This window comes from Euphorbia lathyris, chromosome 7, assembly GCF_963576675.1.
Source record: "Euphorbia lathyris chromosome 7, ddEupLath1.1, whole genome shotgun sequence".
Classification (NCBI taxonomy): domain Eukaryota; kingdom Viridiplantae; phylum Streptophyta; class Magnoliopsida; order Malpighiales; family Euphorbiaceae; genus Euphorbia; species Euphorbia lathyris.
In genome coordinates, this window is record NC_088916.1 from 69,351,207 (window position 1) to 69,372,644 (window position 21,438).

General features: G+C 33.9%; 1 protein-coding gene and 1 pseudogene across 1 annotated transcript; one reads left to right on the top strand and one right to left on the bottom strand.

Annotated features, from left to right (window-relative positions):
• The first annotated feature begins 1,253 nt into the window (after positions 1-1,253).
• Positions 1,254-20,802, top strand: LOC136200462 (7-deoxyloganetin glucosyltransferase-like; annotated as a pseudogene).
• On the bottom strand, positions 11,497-15,897 carry LOC136235306 (uncharacterized). The gene is made up of 2 exons (XM_066024906.1): positions 15,855-15,897; positions 11,497-14,207 (listed from the first exon to the last, which is right to left on the bottom strand). The coding sequence occupies exons 1-2, from the start codon at positions 15,895-15,897 to the stop codon at positions 11,497-11,499; spliced, it is 2,754 nt and encodes a 917-aa protein (XP_065880978.1).
• Positions 20,803-21,438: the final 636 nt, after the last annotated feature.

A 21,438-nucleotide genomic window follows, 5' to 3' on the forward strand; every position in this document is an offset into this window, starting at 1 on the left:
ACTTAGCATATGCGGTTTTCGCGAAGTCCGTGGGGAGAAATTTATCGATTTCACTTCGCGAAACGATGATTACGTGAAGTTTGCGAGGTAATTCGATAAATTTCTCTCGCAGACTCCGCGAAATCATCGTCTCGCGAAGTCAGAGCGTCATATTTCTCCTCGCAGACTCTGCGAAATCATCGTTTCGTGAAGTTAGAGCGTCATATTCCTTCTTGTAGACGTCGCGAAATCATTGTTTCGCTAAGTAAAATCACCCTCTTCCTTGCACATTTATGTTCGCATACTTAGCGAATCATCGTTTTGTGAAGCCAAATCTTCATTTTTTCTGACTAACACGATTAATTTTTTTTGAAGGTGGTTGAATACATAATATTTATTCCTGGAAGCTGGCGTGCGGGGGTGCCATGAGAGACATCCATTCCAAAAGGCCTGGACTTCCAACCATCGGTTGTGAATAGGAGTCTACACTGTGGGACACGTCCATCCCTGTGGTGAATAAGAGCCTATGTATCGTGAGACATCCATCCATCGATGGTGAATAAAAGCCTATGTATAATGAATTGATTTGTTAGGAGTTTATTGTGACAATCTTGTTCTGTACCGTGAGACACATCCATCCATCGGTATTGAATATGAGCCTATGTATTATGAAGTGATTTGTTAGGAGTTTATTGTGGCAATCTTGTTGTAAATTTTGATAATGTTATGATTTTAATGTTAGAATCCGTTGTTGTTTGGCATTTTTTGTTAGATACCACTTCGCGAATTAGCTTCAAAACACATCCAGGCTTCAAATATGCTAATTAAATTCATCAACTAAACCAAACATTAGCTTCGCAGGCTTCACATATGCTAATTAAATTCATCAAGTAAACCCAAACATTAGCTTCGCAGGCTTCGCATAATATCGAATCTGCGAAGTCAGACGGGAGGGAGACAGACGCGCGTAAATATTGAGGGTATTATGGGAAAGTCACACAAAATCAGTCTAGATATGTAGTAGGTTGAGTAAATGGGCCTCTCATTTAACCCATTTTTGTAATTTTGCCATAATTTTATAACTAAGTATTTCAATTTCAGACAAACTTGCTCACCATAAATGCTTAAAAAAAAAAAAAAACTCATCCAACTTGCTTTATAAATACTATACCAATCTAACTTCTCTTGCAATTAGAGAGCCTCCTCCTAAGATCTTAATCTTAATCCCCAATAGTGTAGGAACTTGTCCAAACTCCGAACAACAAAGCTTCCAAATGGGTTCCCTTACAATTCCTAAAAAACCTCATGCTGTATGTATCCCTTATCCAGCACAAGGACACATCAATCCAATGCTTAAACTAGCCAAACTCCTTCACCACAAAGGCTTCCATATCACTTTCGTTAACACCGAATACAACCATAGACGCCTACTCAAATCATGCGGTCCTAACTCTTTGGACGGCCTTCCTTCCTTCCAGTTCCGCACCATTCCCGATGGACTTCCTCCTACGGACACCAACGCTACTCAGGATATTCCGGCTCTTTGCAAATCCACCTTAGAAACATGCTTGGTTCCGTTGAAAAACCTCATTCGGAAACTTAATGAAAGTTCTGATAATGATAATGATGATGACGATGATGATGATGTCGTTGTTGTTCCGCCGGTGAGTTGCATAATCGGAGATGGTTCGATGAGTTTCACGGTTGATGCTGCTCGGGAATTGGGCGTTCCGATTGTTTTGTTTTGGACTCCTAGTGCTTGTGGATTTCTTGCCTATATGCATTATCAGCAGTTGGTGGACAAGGGTCTTGCCCCCCCCCCCCCCCTCAAAGGTACGGTTCTTGGAAAGTCTCATTTGATTGTTATTTAGCTATCACTATTTATATTACAAACAAGTTTATCGATAAACGGAAATAGTTTCGTATCTTTATAGTTGGTTTTTTTTGTAACTATATTAGCAACACAATAAACATTTTAAACATATTGACAACAAATTTTATAATTAACTTGTTTGCGGTAGATTTAGATGTTAGTATTTTAATAAATTTTTTGTAACTGTGTTATTGGCACATTAAATATCTTAGAGGTACTTGATGTTTGGAAGGTCTGATTTGATAGTTAAACCAGTATTTTCAATTTTTCGGTAACGTAGAGCTAAAATTGATATTGCTTAAAAATGTTAGGATAAATTTAGATAATTTCTTATGTTAGGATCAAATCTGTATTTTATCGAAAAAATTAGGGTTAAATTTAGTTTTTGGGATAAGGTACCAAAATAGGCCTAAAGTTTTTGGGGAAGTATCAATTTAGGCTCAACGTTCAAAATAGCACCAATATAGGCTTAACGTTTACAACATAATATCAATTTAGGCTTAACGTTTACAATATAACATCAATTTAGGCCTCACGTACAAAATAACACCAAAATAAGTTTAACGTTTATAAAATAATACGAATTTAAGCTTAACGTTTTACAAAATACAGTAAAACCTCTATAAATTAATACTCGATAAATTAATAAACTCTTTAAAATAATAATTTCTTCGGGTCCCGACTTGGGCCAGTTCAAAAAATGATCAATTTTAATAAATTAATAAGATAATAATTTTCTAGAACAACCCCTTATAAATACATTGTATTATTACTTCTATAAATTAATAATTTCTCAAATACATATGCGAAATATATATAGATATACATACTTGGGACAATTTAGCAAAATATGAATCTATAGTATTTTGTTTTTTCTTGAAATTTAAATCTAGTTGAATTTTATCTCTAACTATTCTCAGTGCATTCAAAAATTCCGGTGTATCCTTGTCAAATTTTAACAAAAAATTGTAAAGAGTGGATGATGCCATAATTGTTTCCTTTCTTGTGACTGGTTTTAAAGGTACCAAATCATCTTCAGTTTCATCCTCAATTGAATTTTACATAACGCTTAATACAATTTCTTCTAAACTTTGAACTTGTGAGCATTCATTGTTTTCACCTGGATAATCCAATATTCGATTGACATTTATTTGATTGCGGTAACCAAGCTGACCAATCATTCCCTCAAGTTTATGAATGTCTTCTTCCGTGGTTGCTTCCTCTAAATTCGTTGTGACATATTCATCCCCTGTACGAATTTTGCAATGTTTGAAACAATTAATAATTAATAATTTATTTTTAAAAAATTTAAAATCACTCTATAAATTAATAATTATTAATTTATCGATTAATTTTTTTTTGGTAGAACAGGAAAGAAAAAACAACCAAACACCGAAACAAAAAGCTAACCTGGGATCAGCCTAGGAAAGCTAACCCCAACTTTGTCCTCTAAAAGGAGAGAAGAAAGAAAGATAGGAGGATCAGAAAGGGTGGTAACACCTAACATCCCCTCGTGCCCAGCCGCCGCCAAGCGATCTGCAATTCGATTTTGTTCTCTGTAGATGTGGCAGAACTCTAAGGACTCAAAGGAGGATCCAAGACTTCTAATAGCTTTGATAAGGTTCTGGCTACTAAGACAAATAGCATGATTATTAGATATCATACTAATAGCCTCCATATTATCAGACTCCACATCAAGCCTTTTAATACCCAGATTTCTGGCAAGCTTGACTCTAGAAAGAATACCCCAAAGTTCCGCTGAAAAAGATGAGCCCAAACCCAGGTTATGGGTGAATCCAGACAACCAGGCACCTCCCACGTCCCTGAGCACGCCCCCCGCCGCGATCTTACCACTATTGAGACAGGAGCCATCCGTGTTCAACTTTACCAACCCTTCCTTCGGCCTACACCAACTAACGAGGTGAACCTCTTTATTCTGGGTAGAATTGGCAAGGGGCTCCCCTTTGAAATTTATCGATTAATTAATATCTCTCTAAATTAATAAAATTCCATGGTCCCAACATTATTAATTTATAGATGTTTTACTGTATATACAATTTAAGCTAAACGTCATAATTAAATTAATCATATTATATTCTTTCCCTATTAACTTTACATGTTATCTTTTTATTTAGTTCTATATTCTTATTTATTATAATACAATTAATTAGTATTTTTGCCCATTAAAATCTTATATTCATTTTTCATAAATGATTCCATGACTACTAAATTTCATTGCCATGTAATATATGCAAACTAAAAGTAATTGAATATCCATAATATTTCAAACAATGACATGTATCAATATTATTTTAACTAGTGTTCAAAATATTGTGGATATTCAATTACTTTTAGTTTGCATATATTACATTAGCCATGAAATTTAGGAGTCATGGAATGGTTGATAAAAAACAAATATAAGGTTTTAGTGGGCAAGAAAACTAATTAATTGTATTATAATAAATAAGAGAATGGAACTAAAAATAAAAAGATAACATATAAAGTTAATAGGAAAATTCTCTTCTCCTCCGAACTTCCTTTGTTCGATTCTGTCTGATGATCGGGTGGGGGTTAGCTTCCCTAGGTTAATCCCGGGTTAGTTGTTGGTTTTTGTTGTTTTTCTTTCCCTTTCCTACAAAAAAGGAAAAAAATATAATATGGTTAATTTAATTGTGACGTTTAGTTTGAATTGGATATATTTTGTAAACGTTAAGCTTAAATTCGTATTATTTTGTAAAAGTTAAGCCTATATTGGTGCTATTTTGTACGTGAGGCATAAATTGATGCTATATTGTAAACATTAAGCCTAAATTGATATTATGTTGTAAACGTTAAGCCTATATTGGTGCTATTTTGAACGTTGAGCCTAAATTGGTACTTCTCCAAAAACCTTAGGTTTTTTGGTACATTATCCCTTAGTTTTTAACTCTGAAAAAAAGGGTGTTATCAAACCCAGCCTCAATTTCTCACCTCTAGCCCCGTGAAAGGACGAAAGTACCCTTTGAGGCTTTGAGGTGGGGAAATTGGGGAAAAAAACCTCTCCCGGCACGCGAACGTGAGGTAATCACGCCTCATCTTAAGGTGAGGCGTGAGTCTATCACGCCTCACCTTAAGGTGAGGCGTGATAGCCTCACGCCCGCATGAATAAATCACAAAAAAAACTGTTGATGCTTGTGGTTAGAATTATCCGTTTAGAAATAAAATTACGACATTTTAACTCGGATTACCAGTTAATAAACAAAATTTAAAAACATAAACATTAAAATAAAAATTAATAAACATAAAAATTATATACATAAAAGAGTAAATATAATATCAAAAGTGCTAAAATGTATTAAGTTCTACAAAAATAATTTAGTCCGCCCGACGCCACGCGTCCATAAACGTATCCATCTCCCTCTTAATGCGTGGAACATCATCGTCAGATCGGTGGGTAGCCGCTAGTTGGGTGACACGCCACAACCAGCTAACCCACTGCAAAAAAAATAAAATAAAAAAATATTAAAAAATAAACACATATAAACTAATACTAACTAATAATATTAAATAATAATAAACTTACAAATTCACTGTTGGCGCGATCATGCTGGACCGGTCCAGTCTGTGGTGCATGAAGGAGATGAGGATGCGAATATCGCATATACCAGTCCATATAAGCAGGATCACAGGCAGTGGTATCATATCCAACTGGTCGGCATCTCCTCCGATCAATGCCCCGAGCCGATGGAAATCTCCGCCAGGTGTCCTCAACTGTGACAGATGAATGCGTGAGCCTGTACGATATAGACTTCCATGGTCGTACTGCTTTATCAGGTCTAATACGCTCAGCTGGGATATGCTGAGTATATCCAACCTGACGTAGTGCTCGATCGGACATATACGGCTCGACGATGTCTCTACACCGTATCCAACCGGCGTAGGACACTCGAAGCCGATCATCATCGGGGATAGGACCATAAGGCAACCACGTCACCTGAAAAAAATATAATACTTAATAATAAATAATAATATACCATAAATAATACATAAATTAATTCTAAAATTTTATAAAATACCTCTGCTGCCGTCATACGGTCCAGCTGCCCGCGTATGGTATCTAGTCGGGCGGTCGTCTTGCCTGGTACCCCGACCTCCCATCTAAGTGCACGGGCATGGTCACCTGGGATCGCGTGAGCTAGTCTATACGGCTGGAACACCGGAAAATACTCGTATATCCACGCCTGTAGTAGGGTCAAACAACCGCATATACCAGAACAGTCTCCTCTGCTCGCTATCCCCAGCTGCCGGTACAACGTGGCAAGTGTAGCAGACCCCCATGAAAATCCAGCTGCCCCTCTGACACCGCCATAAACCTCAGCAAGAATCACCGGCCTAATCCTATCTCCACTCTTGTCAACAAACAAAGTGGATCCAAGCATAAGCCACATCCACGCTGTGGCCCGAGTAGCGTCATCCCTACCCTCGCTGACAAGCCTGTATACAACATCAACAAATACACCTCCACCACCCCATAAATGATTGGTCGGTGCCAGAAGCTGCTCACGATCCACCCCAAACATCATCATGCACATGGCATGAAGCCGGTCAGTAGTGGGAGACTCGGACACCATCTGACCGTCGATCGGGATCCGAAGAATCTCCTATACATCATGCAGCTGGATAGTCATCTCCCCGAACGGCATGTGGAAGGAGTTCGTATCAGGCTGCCACCACTCTACAAACGCAGTCAACAGCGGAGTGTCGAGATTCTTAAATATGATATGTGGAAGGTGAGACAAACCAGTCCTCTCGATCATCTCCTGCAGCTGTAAAATGACACATATACAATTACTGAATGTTTTTGAGGTTTATAGTTAAAAATACAAATTACAATAAATGTTGACAAACTAAATTATTCTTCTTACCTCGGGTGGGGCACCAGAAAACCACTGACACAAATCTCGGCATGCTGTTGATCTGTTGTAGCATGTCAAAAACGACCTAATCTCTCCTCTCAGCATCCGCGAGGCAACATGTCCTAGAAAACTAGGAATCACAGAACCATCAACGGGGCCCCCATCCACCGGTCCAATAACTAGCCAGCTCTCGTCCTCACTACCTTTGGGACGTCTGCTGGTCCCTGAAAGTTATAAAATTATACTAAAGTCGTAAAATTATACTAAAGTTGTAAAACTATACTAAAGTTATACTAAAATTATACTAAAATTATAAAATTATACTAAAAGTATACTAAAGTTATAAAATTAAGTATTAAATTGTACTAAAATTATACAAAAGTTATACTAAAATTATATTAAAGTTATAAAATTTATACTAAAACTAGACTAAAACTATTAAATTATACTAAATTATATAAGTTATAAAATTATACTGAAATTATACTAAAAAATACCTGTAGCGGTAAAGCGACCTCCTATGCGCTGGGTCGGCTGTCTGATCGGGGTCGGCTGATCATCAATATTCTCACTGGCGCGATCACGTGCAGACGCAGACTGTCGCACTACCTGGGCTACCAAATCCAGGTAGTCCTCCACAGACTGGCTATCAGGCTCCCTGTCTGCAAAATTCATCGCCCCCTCCGATCCATGAATATCGGGCTGATCCACATTCGCCACCATCTTCACCTGCTCCGTCGCAGCCCCTTGGCGGGTCTGTCGAAGCCCGATAAAATAGATTTATAGTTTTTTACCGATTTCTCTATTGGACTACAATTTGATTTGTAGTAATAGTAAGACCAGGTCGAATCCAAAGAGAACAATTAACCTCTTAATTCAAATGAGCAAATAAAATAAAAAGGGGGGTTTTGATTTTGATGGATGATTAAATCAAATTAAACAAGTAAAGTAAATGGGAATTCAATAATGAGAAAGACCTGATTCAAGAGATTGGATTCATTGGGCGTTTGTTGATCCTTGGTTTAAATGATGAACAAATTGAAATTCAAATCTTTGATTAAAGAGTATAAGGATTACCTAATTCACTCTTTCACTTTCCCTTAATTCATCAATTTAAATGAAGCATCTAAATCAACCTAGTTATTAAGAAAAAGGAATGAAACATATCCAATTTATCAATAACCGTATTAGGATTAAGAAAGTTTATCAAATCAATTCCTATTGAGAGGAACGTCGACAAACAATAGCAATTGACTGAATTTGCTTCCCAATCAATCTTAAGCAAAAACTCAATTACTCAAGATCGATTTTTGCTACTTGTTGTAATTCATTCAAGACAATTACGGATCAAGAATAAATACTTAGCAATAGAAGATCGAATACGATTCGATAATCATAAAAAGAATTGAAGAAGAAAATCAGAACTTGAATTAATACTTGAAGAAATTAATACATGAAACCTCACAACTTTCAACCTAATGAAATCCCTCTTGAATCAGAAGATGAAACTTAGCTACTCATAATGAAAACAATTCAACAATACAATTGAAAATCTGTAAAACCTCGTTCTCCTCTCTAAGGAATGTTAAGCCTCTATTTATAGGGGGGAAACCCCAAGAAGAAAGACTAAAATATCCTTAAGAGATAAGGAAAGAAAATAAATCTCTAATTAATTAATGATTAAATAGAGATAATAGGGAATATTCAAATCCTAACTAAAATAAAATACAATTAAATAAGATAATATCCCAAAATCAAATTTGAAAATATCTTCTTATCTCTTCCAAATTCGTCCAGCCACGTGCCCACGCCTTAACTGAAGTTGGCTGCTGTTTCTCAATTACAACTGAGACAGGACGTGCCCACGCCTTAACTGAAATTGGCCTCTGATTTGCAAATACTCCAAAATGCTCCAAAAGGCCACTAATTTTCAGATTTTTCACCAAACATCTAAACTTTCTCCCAAAACAAAATATGAAACAAAAACATCAATTAAACACCAAATGTTTCCAAATTACATAGAATACGATAGAAAGCAACAAGACTAAAATGGTCTTGTCAAACTTCCTCACACTTAAACTATGCTTGTCCTCAAGCATATAGAACATCCAAAACTCAATTAAGAACTATCTACACGATCTCACTAGTGAGTATGCATCAAGAATTTCCATTAAGAAGAATGACTCATAGGCAAGTAATCTAAGCATTTGGTTTTAATAGAGAAAACAAGCATTTAACCTCTTTCAACACTTTCCTTAGAATCAAAGCACACAATTTAACTCTCTCACAAGGGGAATTCACTCTATTCACTCAAAGTGTTTAGGGTAATCAATAAGCACTCGAATCAAAACATAAACATGTCATTACCATAAGTTTGCTCAAAGATCAAATCGCCACCACTTGGAATGAAAGTATGCAATCAATCAACGAGTCTTTGTTCAAGGTTGTAACAGGGCTTAGGTAAGAGTGTGAAGAGAAAGGAAATTTTGGGTGAAAATAAGAATAGTAAGCCAAAGTAAATAACGTGAGTCTGCAATTAACGAAAATTACAATTCAGTCCACTTTTTTTTCTTTTTCTCTTTTTTTAAGATAACAAGACGCAACTAAAATAAGGAGATAGCTTTAAGAAATAAGCTATTGATAACAAGTGTTCAAGCATAATGAGGATATTGGAATGACGTTTGAATGCTTGACACTTAATATAGGAAGAGTAACATGAAACAAGTTCTTGTAGGATGAACTTTGTTTATTTATTTATTTTATTTTTTATTTTTTTTGACATAACATTAAAAGAAGGGGGTGGTGAAAAGTTCACCCCACCTATGCTAATAGTTGACTGAAAATATTGATAATTGCAGAGAAAGGATTCGACTTACTAATTCTTAAAAAAAAGGGGTAATTTAGAAGGATAAAAGTGAAAGGGAAAAGGATGAAATGAGGTGTGTCAATGAAGGAAAAGGGCTAGAGGCTCAAAAGGGCTAACTAATGGACAAGAGTAGGGTATGCTATTTAAGAATTCAAAAGTGGATATACCTAAATGCCCAAATCATTTTGAAAGCACACAATCATCTATGTGGTCTTGAAATGCATCAAAGAGCAAATTCTAGAATGAACAAGTTATGTTTGATTAAACACACAACAAGAAATATGGAGCAATAAGTGATGAATTGCTCAAAAGGCTCAAAAGCTCACATATGTTATAGAGTTAAATCTTGCACTTTTTCATCCAATTCCAATGTTAAAAATAGCAAAAATGCCCAAATTTTTGAGGAAAAACTACTTTGATACTTGCTTTCATCATTCATCAAAACTTAAATTTGAAGAATGCATATCATGTTAAAAATCAATGCAAAACAGTTGTATAAAAAAGAAATGGGGTTCCAAAACTTGTTTTGACTTTTTTTTTTACTTTTGGAAACATTTAGGCAATTGATGCAGATGTTGGTTACAATCAATGATTTCCCTCCCCACACTTAAAATCTACATTGTCCCCAATGTATGCATAAGCAAACGGCTCAGAAAGATAAAGATAGAGATATAGAAAACGTCCCTTAACTGAGCCGATGCCGATAACAGATCAAAGAGTTGGTGGAGGAGGTGGAGCGAAACCCAAAAAATTACAAAGCTCTTCCACAATGTGAGTTAGTTTCCTGACTTCATCCTTCAGTTCTTGATTTTGAGTCAATAATTTCTGAATATCCGAACTCGAAGACGAAGAAGGCTCACCATCCTCAAAAACATTGTCACTTTCATCTACTCGCTTCCGCTTGGCGATTTTCTTGGGTTCCCCATAATCCCCAGATGGGAAGAAAGTAGAAGGTTCCTACGCAGAAGAAACTAAACCCATCCTTTTTGCATTTTGGATCTGCTAGTAGGAGGAATTTTAGAACCTTTTGCTTTGGTTTTCTGCTTGTGACTGGAAGAAGGGACTGCTCCGATCATGTCCTCTGATGGGTCCTCTGTTGTTGCTGATTTTTATGGCGAAGGGGCGAACGGAACATCGATTTTCATTGTTCTAGCGGCGCACTTCCTTCCCATAACTTTAAGAAAGGAACAGATGGGAAGAGATGAGAAAGAAAAACTTCAGCTAAAACCCTTATGTTTTGGTGATCGGAGATGAAACGCGAACGGCGGTCGCCGCTGCTGTTCGCCGCCGTTGCTGCACAAGAATGTCGAAGGAAAGAGAAATAGTTAGGTTAGAATTTGGGTAGCATATGACACTTATCTGTTTGATTTGTTTATTATTAAATTATAAATGACCGCTTGATCTTTTATTATTTGAATAAAGCAAAACCAAAACAACACTTCACGATTTTTTAGTTTTATTTTTTTTTTTTGATTTTTTTCAACTTTTTTTTATATAATTATGATATAAATTAATTAATTAAAGAAAACTATTAATAAAAGAAAAACTAATAAAATAAATAAATAAATAAATAAAAATGGTAGAGAAAGAAAAAAAGAACAGAGACTAATTTTGCTTAAGTTGTGGGCACGTCAATCGTCAATGCACTTATACAATAAAAGCTGTAACCAGTTTTTCATAAGCCATGGGCATGGTTAAAACAAAATTGGTTTCTGCTTCTATTTGACCAAAAGGTTATAATTTGACACGTGGTCACGGCTTAAACGAAATTAGCCCCTGAAATTCAAACTAAAAATTAACAATACTAAAAAAAAGGTTATTTAATGGGTTGCCTCCCAAGAGCGCAATTATTTAACGTCGCTATGCTCGACGAACTTCCTTTTCTAATCGTTCTCATAATATGGAAGTTCCACACTCAACTCCGACTCTGGTTCCTCTTTGAAACCTTCATGAAACACTTTCAAGTGATGCTCATTTACTTTGAAAACTTTATCCATCTCGATGCTCTTGATCTCAACTGTACCACAAGGAAAACTGTTAATCACAACAAAATGACCAATCCAACGAGAATGTAACTTACCGGACATGAGTTTCAATCGAGAACTATATAATAAAACTTTTTGTCCGATTTGAAATTGTTTTCTCAAGATCATACTATCATGAAACAACTTCGTATTCTCCTTATAAATTCTCGAATCATCATAAACTTCCAAATGTAGCTCCTTAAGTTCTTGCACTTGCAATTTTCGATTTAAATCAGCTTCCTCTAAAAATATTCGATGTATGCAAGCGGATGGGCTAATGCCTTTGATGTTGGCTAAAGTCCAACCAATTTCCATTTTGTGCTCTTGAAGAACTTTGATCAAACTTTCTTCTTGCTCTGTAGTTAAGCTTTTTGCAATTATCATCATAAGTGTCTCATCTTCTCCCAAGTGGACATACTTCACATTATCCGGCAAAATGTTCAATTCGACTATTAGAGCCTGCAAAATAGAAGGTAACATTTTCTTGTAAGTATTGGGCATTTCAATTTCAAATTTTTCTATACCTTTTTTCATCTCATTCGATGAATCATCACTTGCTTGTTCACCTTCTTCCAACTCACATAGACTCTCTTTTTCTTGAAAATTCTCCTGCACAAGTGAGTCAATTACATCAACATGATAAACAGTACTTGAATTTTCAGGGTATTTCATGGTATCAAAAATATTGAATTTTACAATCTCTCCGTCAAATTCTACGGAGAGAGTACCCTCATGAACATCAATCTTTGTTCTTGCTGTTTTCATAAATGGCCTTCCAAGTAGCAAAGGTGCTGAATTTCTAGATGCATCATTCTCCATTTTCAAAATATAGAAATCAACTGGAAAAATCAATTCATTCACCTGCACCAAAACATCTTCCACAACTCCTTCCGGGTAAGAGTTAGAACGATCAGCTAATTGAATCACTACCCTAGTTTCTTTCAAAGGTCCCAAATTAAGAGCATTATAAATAGAATAAGGCATTACATTTATTGATGCTCCTAAATCTAGCATGGCATGTTCAATTCGTTTATTTCCAATAACACAAGGCATCGTAAACATGCCTGGGTCCTTACATTTAGTAGGTAGACTCTTTTTAATCACAGCTGAAACATTTTCCCCCACCCTTACTCTTTCATCAATTTTCAATTTTCTCTTATTTGTGCAAAATTCCTTCAAAAGTTTAGCATACATTGGAATTTTCTTTATGGCATCAAGTAGTGGAGTGTTTACCTCTACCTTTCGAAAGGTTTCCAATACCTCTTTCTCATAGTCGTCCTTTGATTTTGCGAACCTTGAAGGAAAAGAAGCCAATTTAGATGGAATTAATGGAATGGGATTACAGTTTACCTTGGGATCTTTCTTAGCTACAGTGGGTGGTTCTTTTTGTTTCTCTTCTCTTGTTGGAGGTGGACTTGATTGAACTTCCTCCCCACTTAGTAATGTGATTGCACAAGCATTTTCCTTTGGGTTCACCATAGTTTGGGAAGTTAGTTTTCCAGAATTTTGCGCCTCCAATTTGTGAACTGATGTAGTTAATTGAGCCACTTGGCTTCCCAAATTCTGAATTTCTGCCTCCATTTTCTGTTGAAATTTAAAAGTACTTTCAGCAAGGCTTTTAACAATGTCTTCCAAAGGCATACCTGAGTTAGAGGTTGAAGGTTTATATGGTTCGTGCACTTGAGGCTGTCTACTATATGACTGATTTTGAAACCTTGGCTGTCCTCCTTGACTTCCATAATTAAAATTTGGATGATCCCTCCATCCTGAATTGTAAGTGTTAGAATAAGGATCATAATTTCGTTGTGGTTGTCCTAAAAATCCTCCAATAGCATTTGCTTGTTGGAAATCTTCTTGTAATGATGGGCACTCATCAGTATGATGTCCCACACTTGAACATACTCCACATACCTTTTCGGGTTGCACTTTGTCTGCTGCAATTTGACGCACCAAAGAAACTAATTCAGCAAATTTATTTTCAATGTTAGAATTATTTACCTCATTAACTTGCTTGGTGGTGCTGTTTGATCTTGTTCCAAATTGTTGGGAGTTTTCAGCCATAGTGGAGATTAATTGTCTTGCCTCATCGGGTGTCTTATTCACCAACGCTCCTCCACTAGCTGCATCAATCATGCTTCTATCAATTGGAGCCAATCCTTCATAAAAATATTGGATAAGGATTTGTTCGGGTATTTGATGATGTTGGCAACTAGTGCACAGTTGCTTGAACCTTTCCCAATATTCATATAAGGTTTCTCCACAAGCTTGTCTAATTCCACATATCTCCTTTCTAATATTTGCTGCACGTGAAGATGGAAAGAATTTCTCAAGAAATAACCTTTGCATTTCTGTCCATGTCGTGATAGATCCCGATGGAAGATAGTACAACCAATCCTTAGCCTTATCTTTTAAAGAAAAAGGAAAGGCTCGTAGTTTAACTTGCTCTTCGGTTACTCGTTTGGGTTTCAAACCAGAACAAACGACATGAAATTCCTTCAAATGTTTATGAGGATCTTCACCTGTAAGACCATGAAAAGAAGGGAGTAAGTGAATTAATCCAGATTTGGGAACTCAATGCAAAATGATTGGCGATTTAAATTGGGTGCTGCAAAATCCCTTAATGTTCTATTTCCAGCCATCGTCTCTTCCTCACTTTGAAAAACAAAATTTTCTCCGATTTCTTCAAAACTTTCTAAAGACGATGAATAAACACTCCTTTCGTTTGTTTCTTTTCTTAACCTCCGTATTTCTTTTTCTATTTCAGAAATAAATATTCGTTCACTTCCACGGGAGGTGCGGGTCATAAAAAGTATAAAAAACAAAGGAAAATGAATCAAGAAACTAAATTGTTCCCCGGCAACGGCGCCAAATTTTGGCGGGTCTGTCGAAGCCCGACAAAATAGATTTATAGTTTTTTACCGATTTCTCTATTGGACTACAATTTGATTTGTAATAATAGTAAGAGCAGGTCGAATCCCAAGAGAACAATTAACCTCTTAATTCAAATAAGCAAATAAAATAAAAAGGGGGGTTTTGATTTTGATGGATGATTAAATCAAATTAAACAAGTAAAGTAAATGAGAATTCAATAATGAGAAAGACCTGATTCAAGAGATTGGATTCATTGGGCGTTTGTTGATCCTTGGTTATGATGAACAAATTGAAATTCAAATCTTTGATTAAAGAGTATAAGGATTACCTAATTCACTCTTTCACTTTCCCTTAATTCATCAATTTAAATGAAGCATCTAAATCAACCTAGTTATTAAGAAAAAGGGAATGAAGCATATCCAATTTCTCAATAACCGCATTAGGATTAAGAAAGTTTATCAAATCAATTCCTATTGAGAGGAACGTCGACAAACAATAGCAATTGACTGAATTTGCTTCCCAATCAATCTTAAGCAAAAACTCAATTACTCAAGATCGATTTTTGCTACTTGTTGTAATTCATTCAAGACAACTACGGATCAAGAATAAATACTTAGCAATAGAAGATCGAATACGATTCGATAATCATAAAAAGAATTGAAGAAGAAAATCAGAACTTGAATTAATACTTGAAGAAATTAATACATGAAACCTCACAACTTTCAACCTAATGAAATCCCTCTTGAATCAGAAGATGAAACTTAGCTACTCATAATGAAAACAATTCAACAATACAATTGAAAATTTTTAAAACCTCGTTCTCCTCTCTAAGGAATGTTAAGCCTCTATTTATAGGGGGAAAACCCTAAGAAGAAAGACTAAAATATCCTTAAGAGATAAGGAAAGAAAATAAATATCTAATTAATTAATGATTAAATAGAGATAATAGGGAATATTCAAATCCTAACTAAAATAAAATACATTTAAATAAGATAATATCCCAAAATCAAATTTGAAAATATCTTCTTATCTCTTCCAAATTCGTCCAGCCACGTGCCCACGCCTTAACTGAAGTTGGCTGTTGTTTCTCAGTTACAACTGAGACAGGACGTGCCCACGCCTTAACTGAAATTGGCCTCTGATTTGCAAATACTCCAAATTGCTCCAAAAGGCCACTAATTTTCAGATTTTTCACCAAACATCTAAACTTTCTCCCAAAACAAAATATGAAACAAAAAAATCAATTAAACACCAAATGTTTCCAAATTACATAGAATAAGATAGAAAGCAACAAGACTAAAATGGTCTTGTCACCCCTCTTCGCCTACGACCGGATATATCTATACCACGCAATTTCGTGTGGCGTGGTGTATCATCCTCGTCGTCCATATCTAGACGACGAGCAGACGACGGATTTCCCACCCCTAGTAGGCCGCTCCGTCTAATAAAAAATTATACTGAAGTTAATCTTAAATGTAAATAAATATTACACTAAATTATAAATTGCACTAAATTAATTTAAATGTAAATAATATAAATATTTAAAAAAAAAACACCCAAGGGCATATGAACATCACGCCCTAACCTTAGGTCGAGCGTTTGAACATCACGCCCGACCTTTGGTGAGGGCATGTGGCTATCACGCCTGAACCACTGGTCGGGCATGATTATCTCACGTCGGAACCACAGGTCGGGCGTGATTGTCTCACGCCTGACTGCGATTCCGGTGAATTCAAAAAAAGCCCCACAGATTTCAGTTCGATGTAAAAATCAACGAAATAAAACGGTAAATCTTACCATTTTCGCTTTTCCTTTACGGATTTTGTCACCATCCATGATTCGGTTCAATAATTTTTCCGGATTTGAGCAAAGATTGTATAGGGTTCTTGAGAGGTTTTGGGTTTTTTCAAATTTAGTGCAAAGGGTAGTTCGGTGTATTCCCGGGGCTAGAAGTATAAATTAGTGGCCGGATATAGTAACCCACAAAAAAAAAAAAAAAGTTTAAAAGTTTGTGGTGTAGACGTGGGAGAAGCAAAAGCTTTTGGGCCAATTTGAAAAGGAAAGAAAGATATTTATGCACCAATAATTAAGATGGTTGATGTAGTAAAGTATTCTTATTTTAGGCTGTACTTTTTTCTTTTTTTGAAATAATTTTAGGCTGTACTTGATTAGTTGGGAGAATTGAAGTTGGTGATATTTCATTTTTGATTCATTAATTCAATGATCTTTTATTTAAATATATTGAGTTCTTCGTTTTTTTTATCACATTAAACCATCGATGACCAAAAATCAAATTTAAACATAAAATTTGGTTGATATAGAGTTAATTATTCATTTCATCTGCATTCGAAATTTGTACTTTTTCACTGTTTGAAAACGGGTTTGGATGTATAATATAGCTATAGAAAAACTGTAAAAACCTTAATAAAAAGTATATTTTTTTAATTTCAAATACAAATGAAATTAATAATATATTTTAAACAGAACCAGATATTTACAATTTACTAATTTAGTAAGTAAATGTTTAATAAGACCAAAAATAAATTATCAGCACTTAATTCATTGGTTGATGCTGAAATCAGTTTATAATCCTAGACTTAACTTTTGCTATAAGATTTCAATTGACTATTATAAAGTTTTCACATTTTAAGCTTAGTGATGCTGCTAATCGAATTTCATTACGGTTTTTTTTTGTTAGAATTTGATTACGGTTGTTAATTTCAAACACATATAATTGATATTATTATCATTTTTACCTTTTACACTATATATAAATTAAATAGGATAAATAATTTATTAGTTCCTGAGTTTATGCATATTACACTAGTTACTCTCTCTGTTTTTAAAAACACACTATAACATCCATAAGTTTTGACAAAACTAACTACTTAGTCCTCCATTCATAAATTATATAAAAAATGACAGGTTTGCCCTTCTATCACTAATTAATTTTCATCTATATTTAATTAAATTGTATCAAATTTTATTTATATCAATAATTAAAATTATTTTAATAAATAATTATAAATAAAATGATAAATTTATCAATCTACCATAAATTAGTTTAGTGTTTCATAATATTCGATAAATCAATATATTAAAAAATCAATGTATTATTTAACTATTTTTTTCTAAACCAATTAATATTGAGTTGATTGGTAAAAGACTTCAAGTCGCTTAAACTAAAGATCTTTAGTATACGTAAAAAAAAAATTAATTGCTAGAGAATCCTCTTAAAGGGTGTCTAACGAATCTTGAACCGAGCAATCAGATAAATTATATATAAAAATATTTTTGTACTAAAATAGTTTGTAATAAAATTAATTAGAAATTTTTCATAAATTTTAATTTTACTCATTAGGTTAAAAAAATTAATAACTATTTAACTTATATTTCATTAACCAATTATTATTTAATAAATTAGAAACTCAATAATGCATATATAACAATTACCATATTTTTATATAAACGATATATTTAAATTATAATACTAAATTATTATAAAATTGATTATGTATTTTTAATTAAAAATACACTATAATATAATTTTATTACTAATATTATTTTTTATTCTTGAAAATATAATAAATAAAATTCGATAAAACTTAATTAAACATATAAAAAAGTTAATTAGTGGCAGAAGGGAAAATTTGTCATTTTCTATAAAATTTATGGACGGAGAGACTAAGTAGTTAGTTTTATCAAAACTCATGGATGTTATAGTGTATTTCGAAAAACAAAAGGACTAACCAGTGTAATATACACAAACCCAAGGACTAATAAATTATTTACCCAATTAAATAATACGAATTATAACACAATAACTCATTTTAATACTTTTAGGGTACGTTGTAATACAATGTAGGGCCCGTTTAGTTCAGCTGTTAGCTAATAGCCGTTGCGGTTGTTGTTAGCTGTTTGCAGTAAGCTGTTAGCTCTTTAATTACTAGTGTTTGGTAAAATTTTATTGAACTGACATGTTTTAAATTAATCAACGATGAAATTATGAAAGGAAAAATGTGAAAAAATGCTTATAATGTTTACAACTAGGAATAATTTTACTCTTAACGTCTAAAATGATACAATTTTACCTATAACGCTGGCAACTAAGAGCAATTTTATCCATAACATTGACAAGTCGGGTCGATTTCAGATATTATTAGAAAACATATATATTTTATTTCTTATTATACACAAATTGCACATATCAGTAGTTTTAAAAAAGAGATTTCATTTTTTTTTTTTGTGATTTAATAATAAAATTGAAAATTAATATTTATAAATTCGGCGAAATATTTGAATTTTTTTGGTCTAACTCGTACAAAAGACAATATTTTTTATTTTCTTAAAAATATTTTATGTCTAATCATATGTTTGTGATCTGTTACTAACGATGATAAAATGATACACATGTGAAGTGTAAATGATAATATTCATGACCAAGAAGACAATTTGATAAATTATTTCTCAAATTGACCCTACTTGTCAATGTTAGAGGCAAAATTGATTTTGGCTGCCAACATTAGGAGTATAATTGCACCATTTTAGACGTTAAAAGTAAAATTGCTGCTATCTATAAATGTTAGGGGTATTTTTGCACCTTATCCTATTATAAAATAAAAAATGTGTTACACAAATTAATAAAAATAATCTATATAAAAAATAAAAAATTTATTGAACGCAATAAAACCTTGTTCTTCCGGTAATTATGTTGTAGAAATATAAATAATGTTACATATTTTGTGGAAATAAGAATGATAATTTTATCAATAAGAAATAACTACAAACAACTGTTTATGAAAAGCTCCAAATATGAGCTTTTCGTGAAACGCTCCAAAACGGTGCAGTTTCCGAAAAAAATGCTAAGCGCCGCTGTTATATAAACCTAACCAAACGCTATTTTTTCTGTGGTTTGGAGTGAAACGCTAAACGCTCATCCGAAAAGCTGAAACAAACACCCTCGTAATGTAATCAAGATTATAATGTAATCAAATGTGTAATGTAATTGAATGAAATAATGATTCTATTACCATGTTTGTTTGACAAATTTTAATAAAATTAATAAAGTGCAATTATTATTACAATACGTATATGTTTATTTAGTTAAATGCATTTTTTATGCTTTTTTTTCATTTTTCACATTTTTACGTTTCTTTTATTTAGTGTTTTTATATTTTTTGTTGAAATAATAAACTTATAATTAACAGTGTTTTAATTTGGTTGATTGTATTATCTAAGAGTCATCTTTATTTACATAGAGTTATGTCGTTTACCAATAACCATGTTTGTAATCTATAAATAGCTATTAATACAAGCAGTAAGGCAAAAGAATTTTCTTCCAGTAATTTTACTCTTCGTCTGTACATGTGAAAGTTTATTTATTTGATCCAACATTTTTTCCTTTTTCTTTCATTTTTCACTTTTTCCTGCTTTTCGATTTTTCCGTTGTTTTTCCCGTTTTGCTCTTTTCCGTTTTTTCACATTTTTTATGATACCACTAAACAAAACATGGTAATTATGATGGGCATTCCATTACAACGCTTTATTATGAGTTTCTAATTAATGTTTTGCTTTATTTAAAAATGGCAGATGAGAGATTCTTGACAAACGGTTATCTAGACATTGTAATAGACTGGATTCCAGGGATGAAAGGCATCCGTTTGAAGGATCTTCCTAGTTTTTTCCGAACAACAGATGCTGAAGACATTATGTTCAATGCCCCAATTCGGTAGTTTATGTCAATTTTGGAAGCATCACTGCAATGACAAGAAATCAATTGATAGAGTTCGCTTGGGGGTTATGTAACAGCAAGAAAACATTTTTATGGGTTATTAGGCCAGATTTAGTCGCAGGAGACACCGCTATACTTCCATCGGAGCTTCTTTCGGAGACAAATGATCGAGGCTTTCTGGCTAATTGGTGCCCAAGGAAGAAGTTCTGAACCATTCTTCGATTGGGATTTTTTTGACGCATTGTGGATGGAATTCTACAATTGAAAGCTTATGTGGCGGTGTTCCGATGATTTGTTGGCCGTTCTTCGCTGAGCAGCAGACAAATTGTCGGTTTTGCTGCGTGGAATGGGAGGTGGGAATGGAGATAAATAGTGATGTTAAGAGGGATGAAGTTGAAAGGCTTGTGATAGAGTTAATGGAAGGAGAAAAAGGGAAGGAGATGAAGAAGAAAGCTTTGGAGTGGAAACGGCTAGCGGCGGAGGCCGTAGAGGCGTCTTCTTACCGGAATTTGGATAATGTGATTAATGACGTTCTTCTTTCTTCGATATCGATAGAGAAGTGACTGAAGTGTGATTAACGCTATTTAAATTATATTGGAGAATAAAGAAGGCTATAGTTAGTTTAGGGATTTTCCACATCACCAATCCTTTATTCAATATACTTGTAGTGTGTTTACGTTATATTTATAGCAATGTTATTGACATTCATATAATAAGATGAATAAATATTTTCTCCTCTCTTCACCATTTTACTAGAATTTACCAAACTGCGACGGATATTCAGACGGAAATCATTCCGTCAAAATTTAGACGGAATTCCGTCGCTAAACTTTCCATCAAAGATTGCGACGGAAATTTGAGACAGATTGAAATTTTCCGTCATAATAAAATAAACTAGAAGGAGGATTCCTGATGTCATGTGTAACGAAATGCGAGATGGAAATTATTGCATCTTAATGCGGTGACATTTTTAGAGACGTTTTTATTAATTCTGTCACAAGAAAAAATATGGATCCATATCGAATCGTTTTGAAGGGGCATCATCAAATATTTTTGGTATATATGGTATTATATTCTTATTTAGTATTTATAAAATGAATATTCATTTAAATGCATTATTTAGTATTAAAAAAATAAAATTATCATACTAAGACGGAAATCAGTCACTAATTTCAATTTCGGACGGAATTTTTATCTAA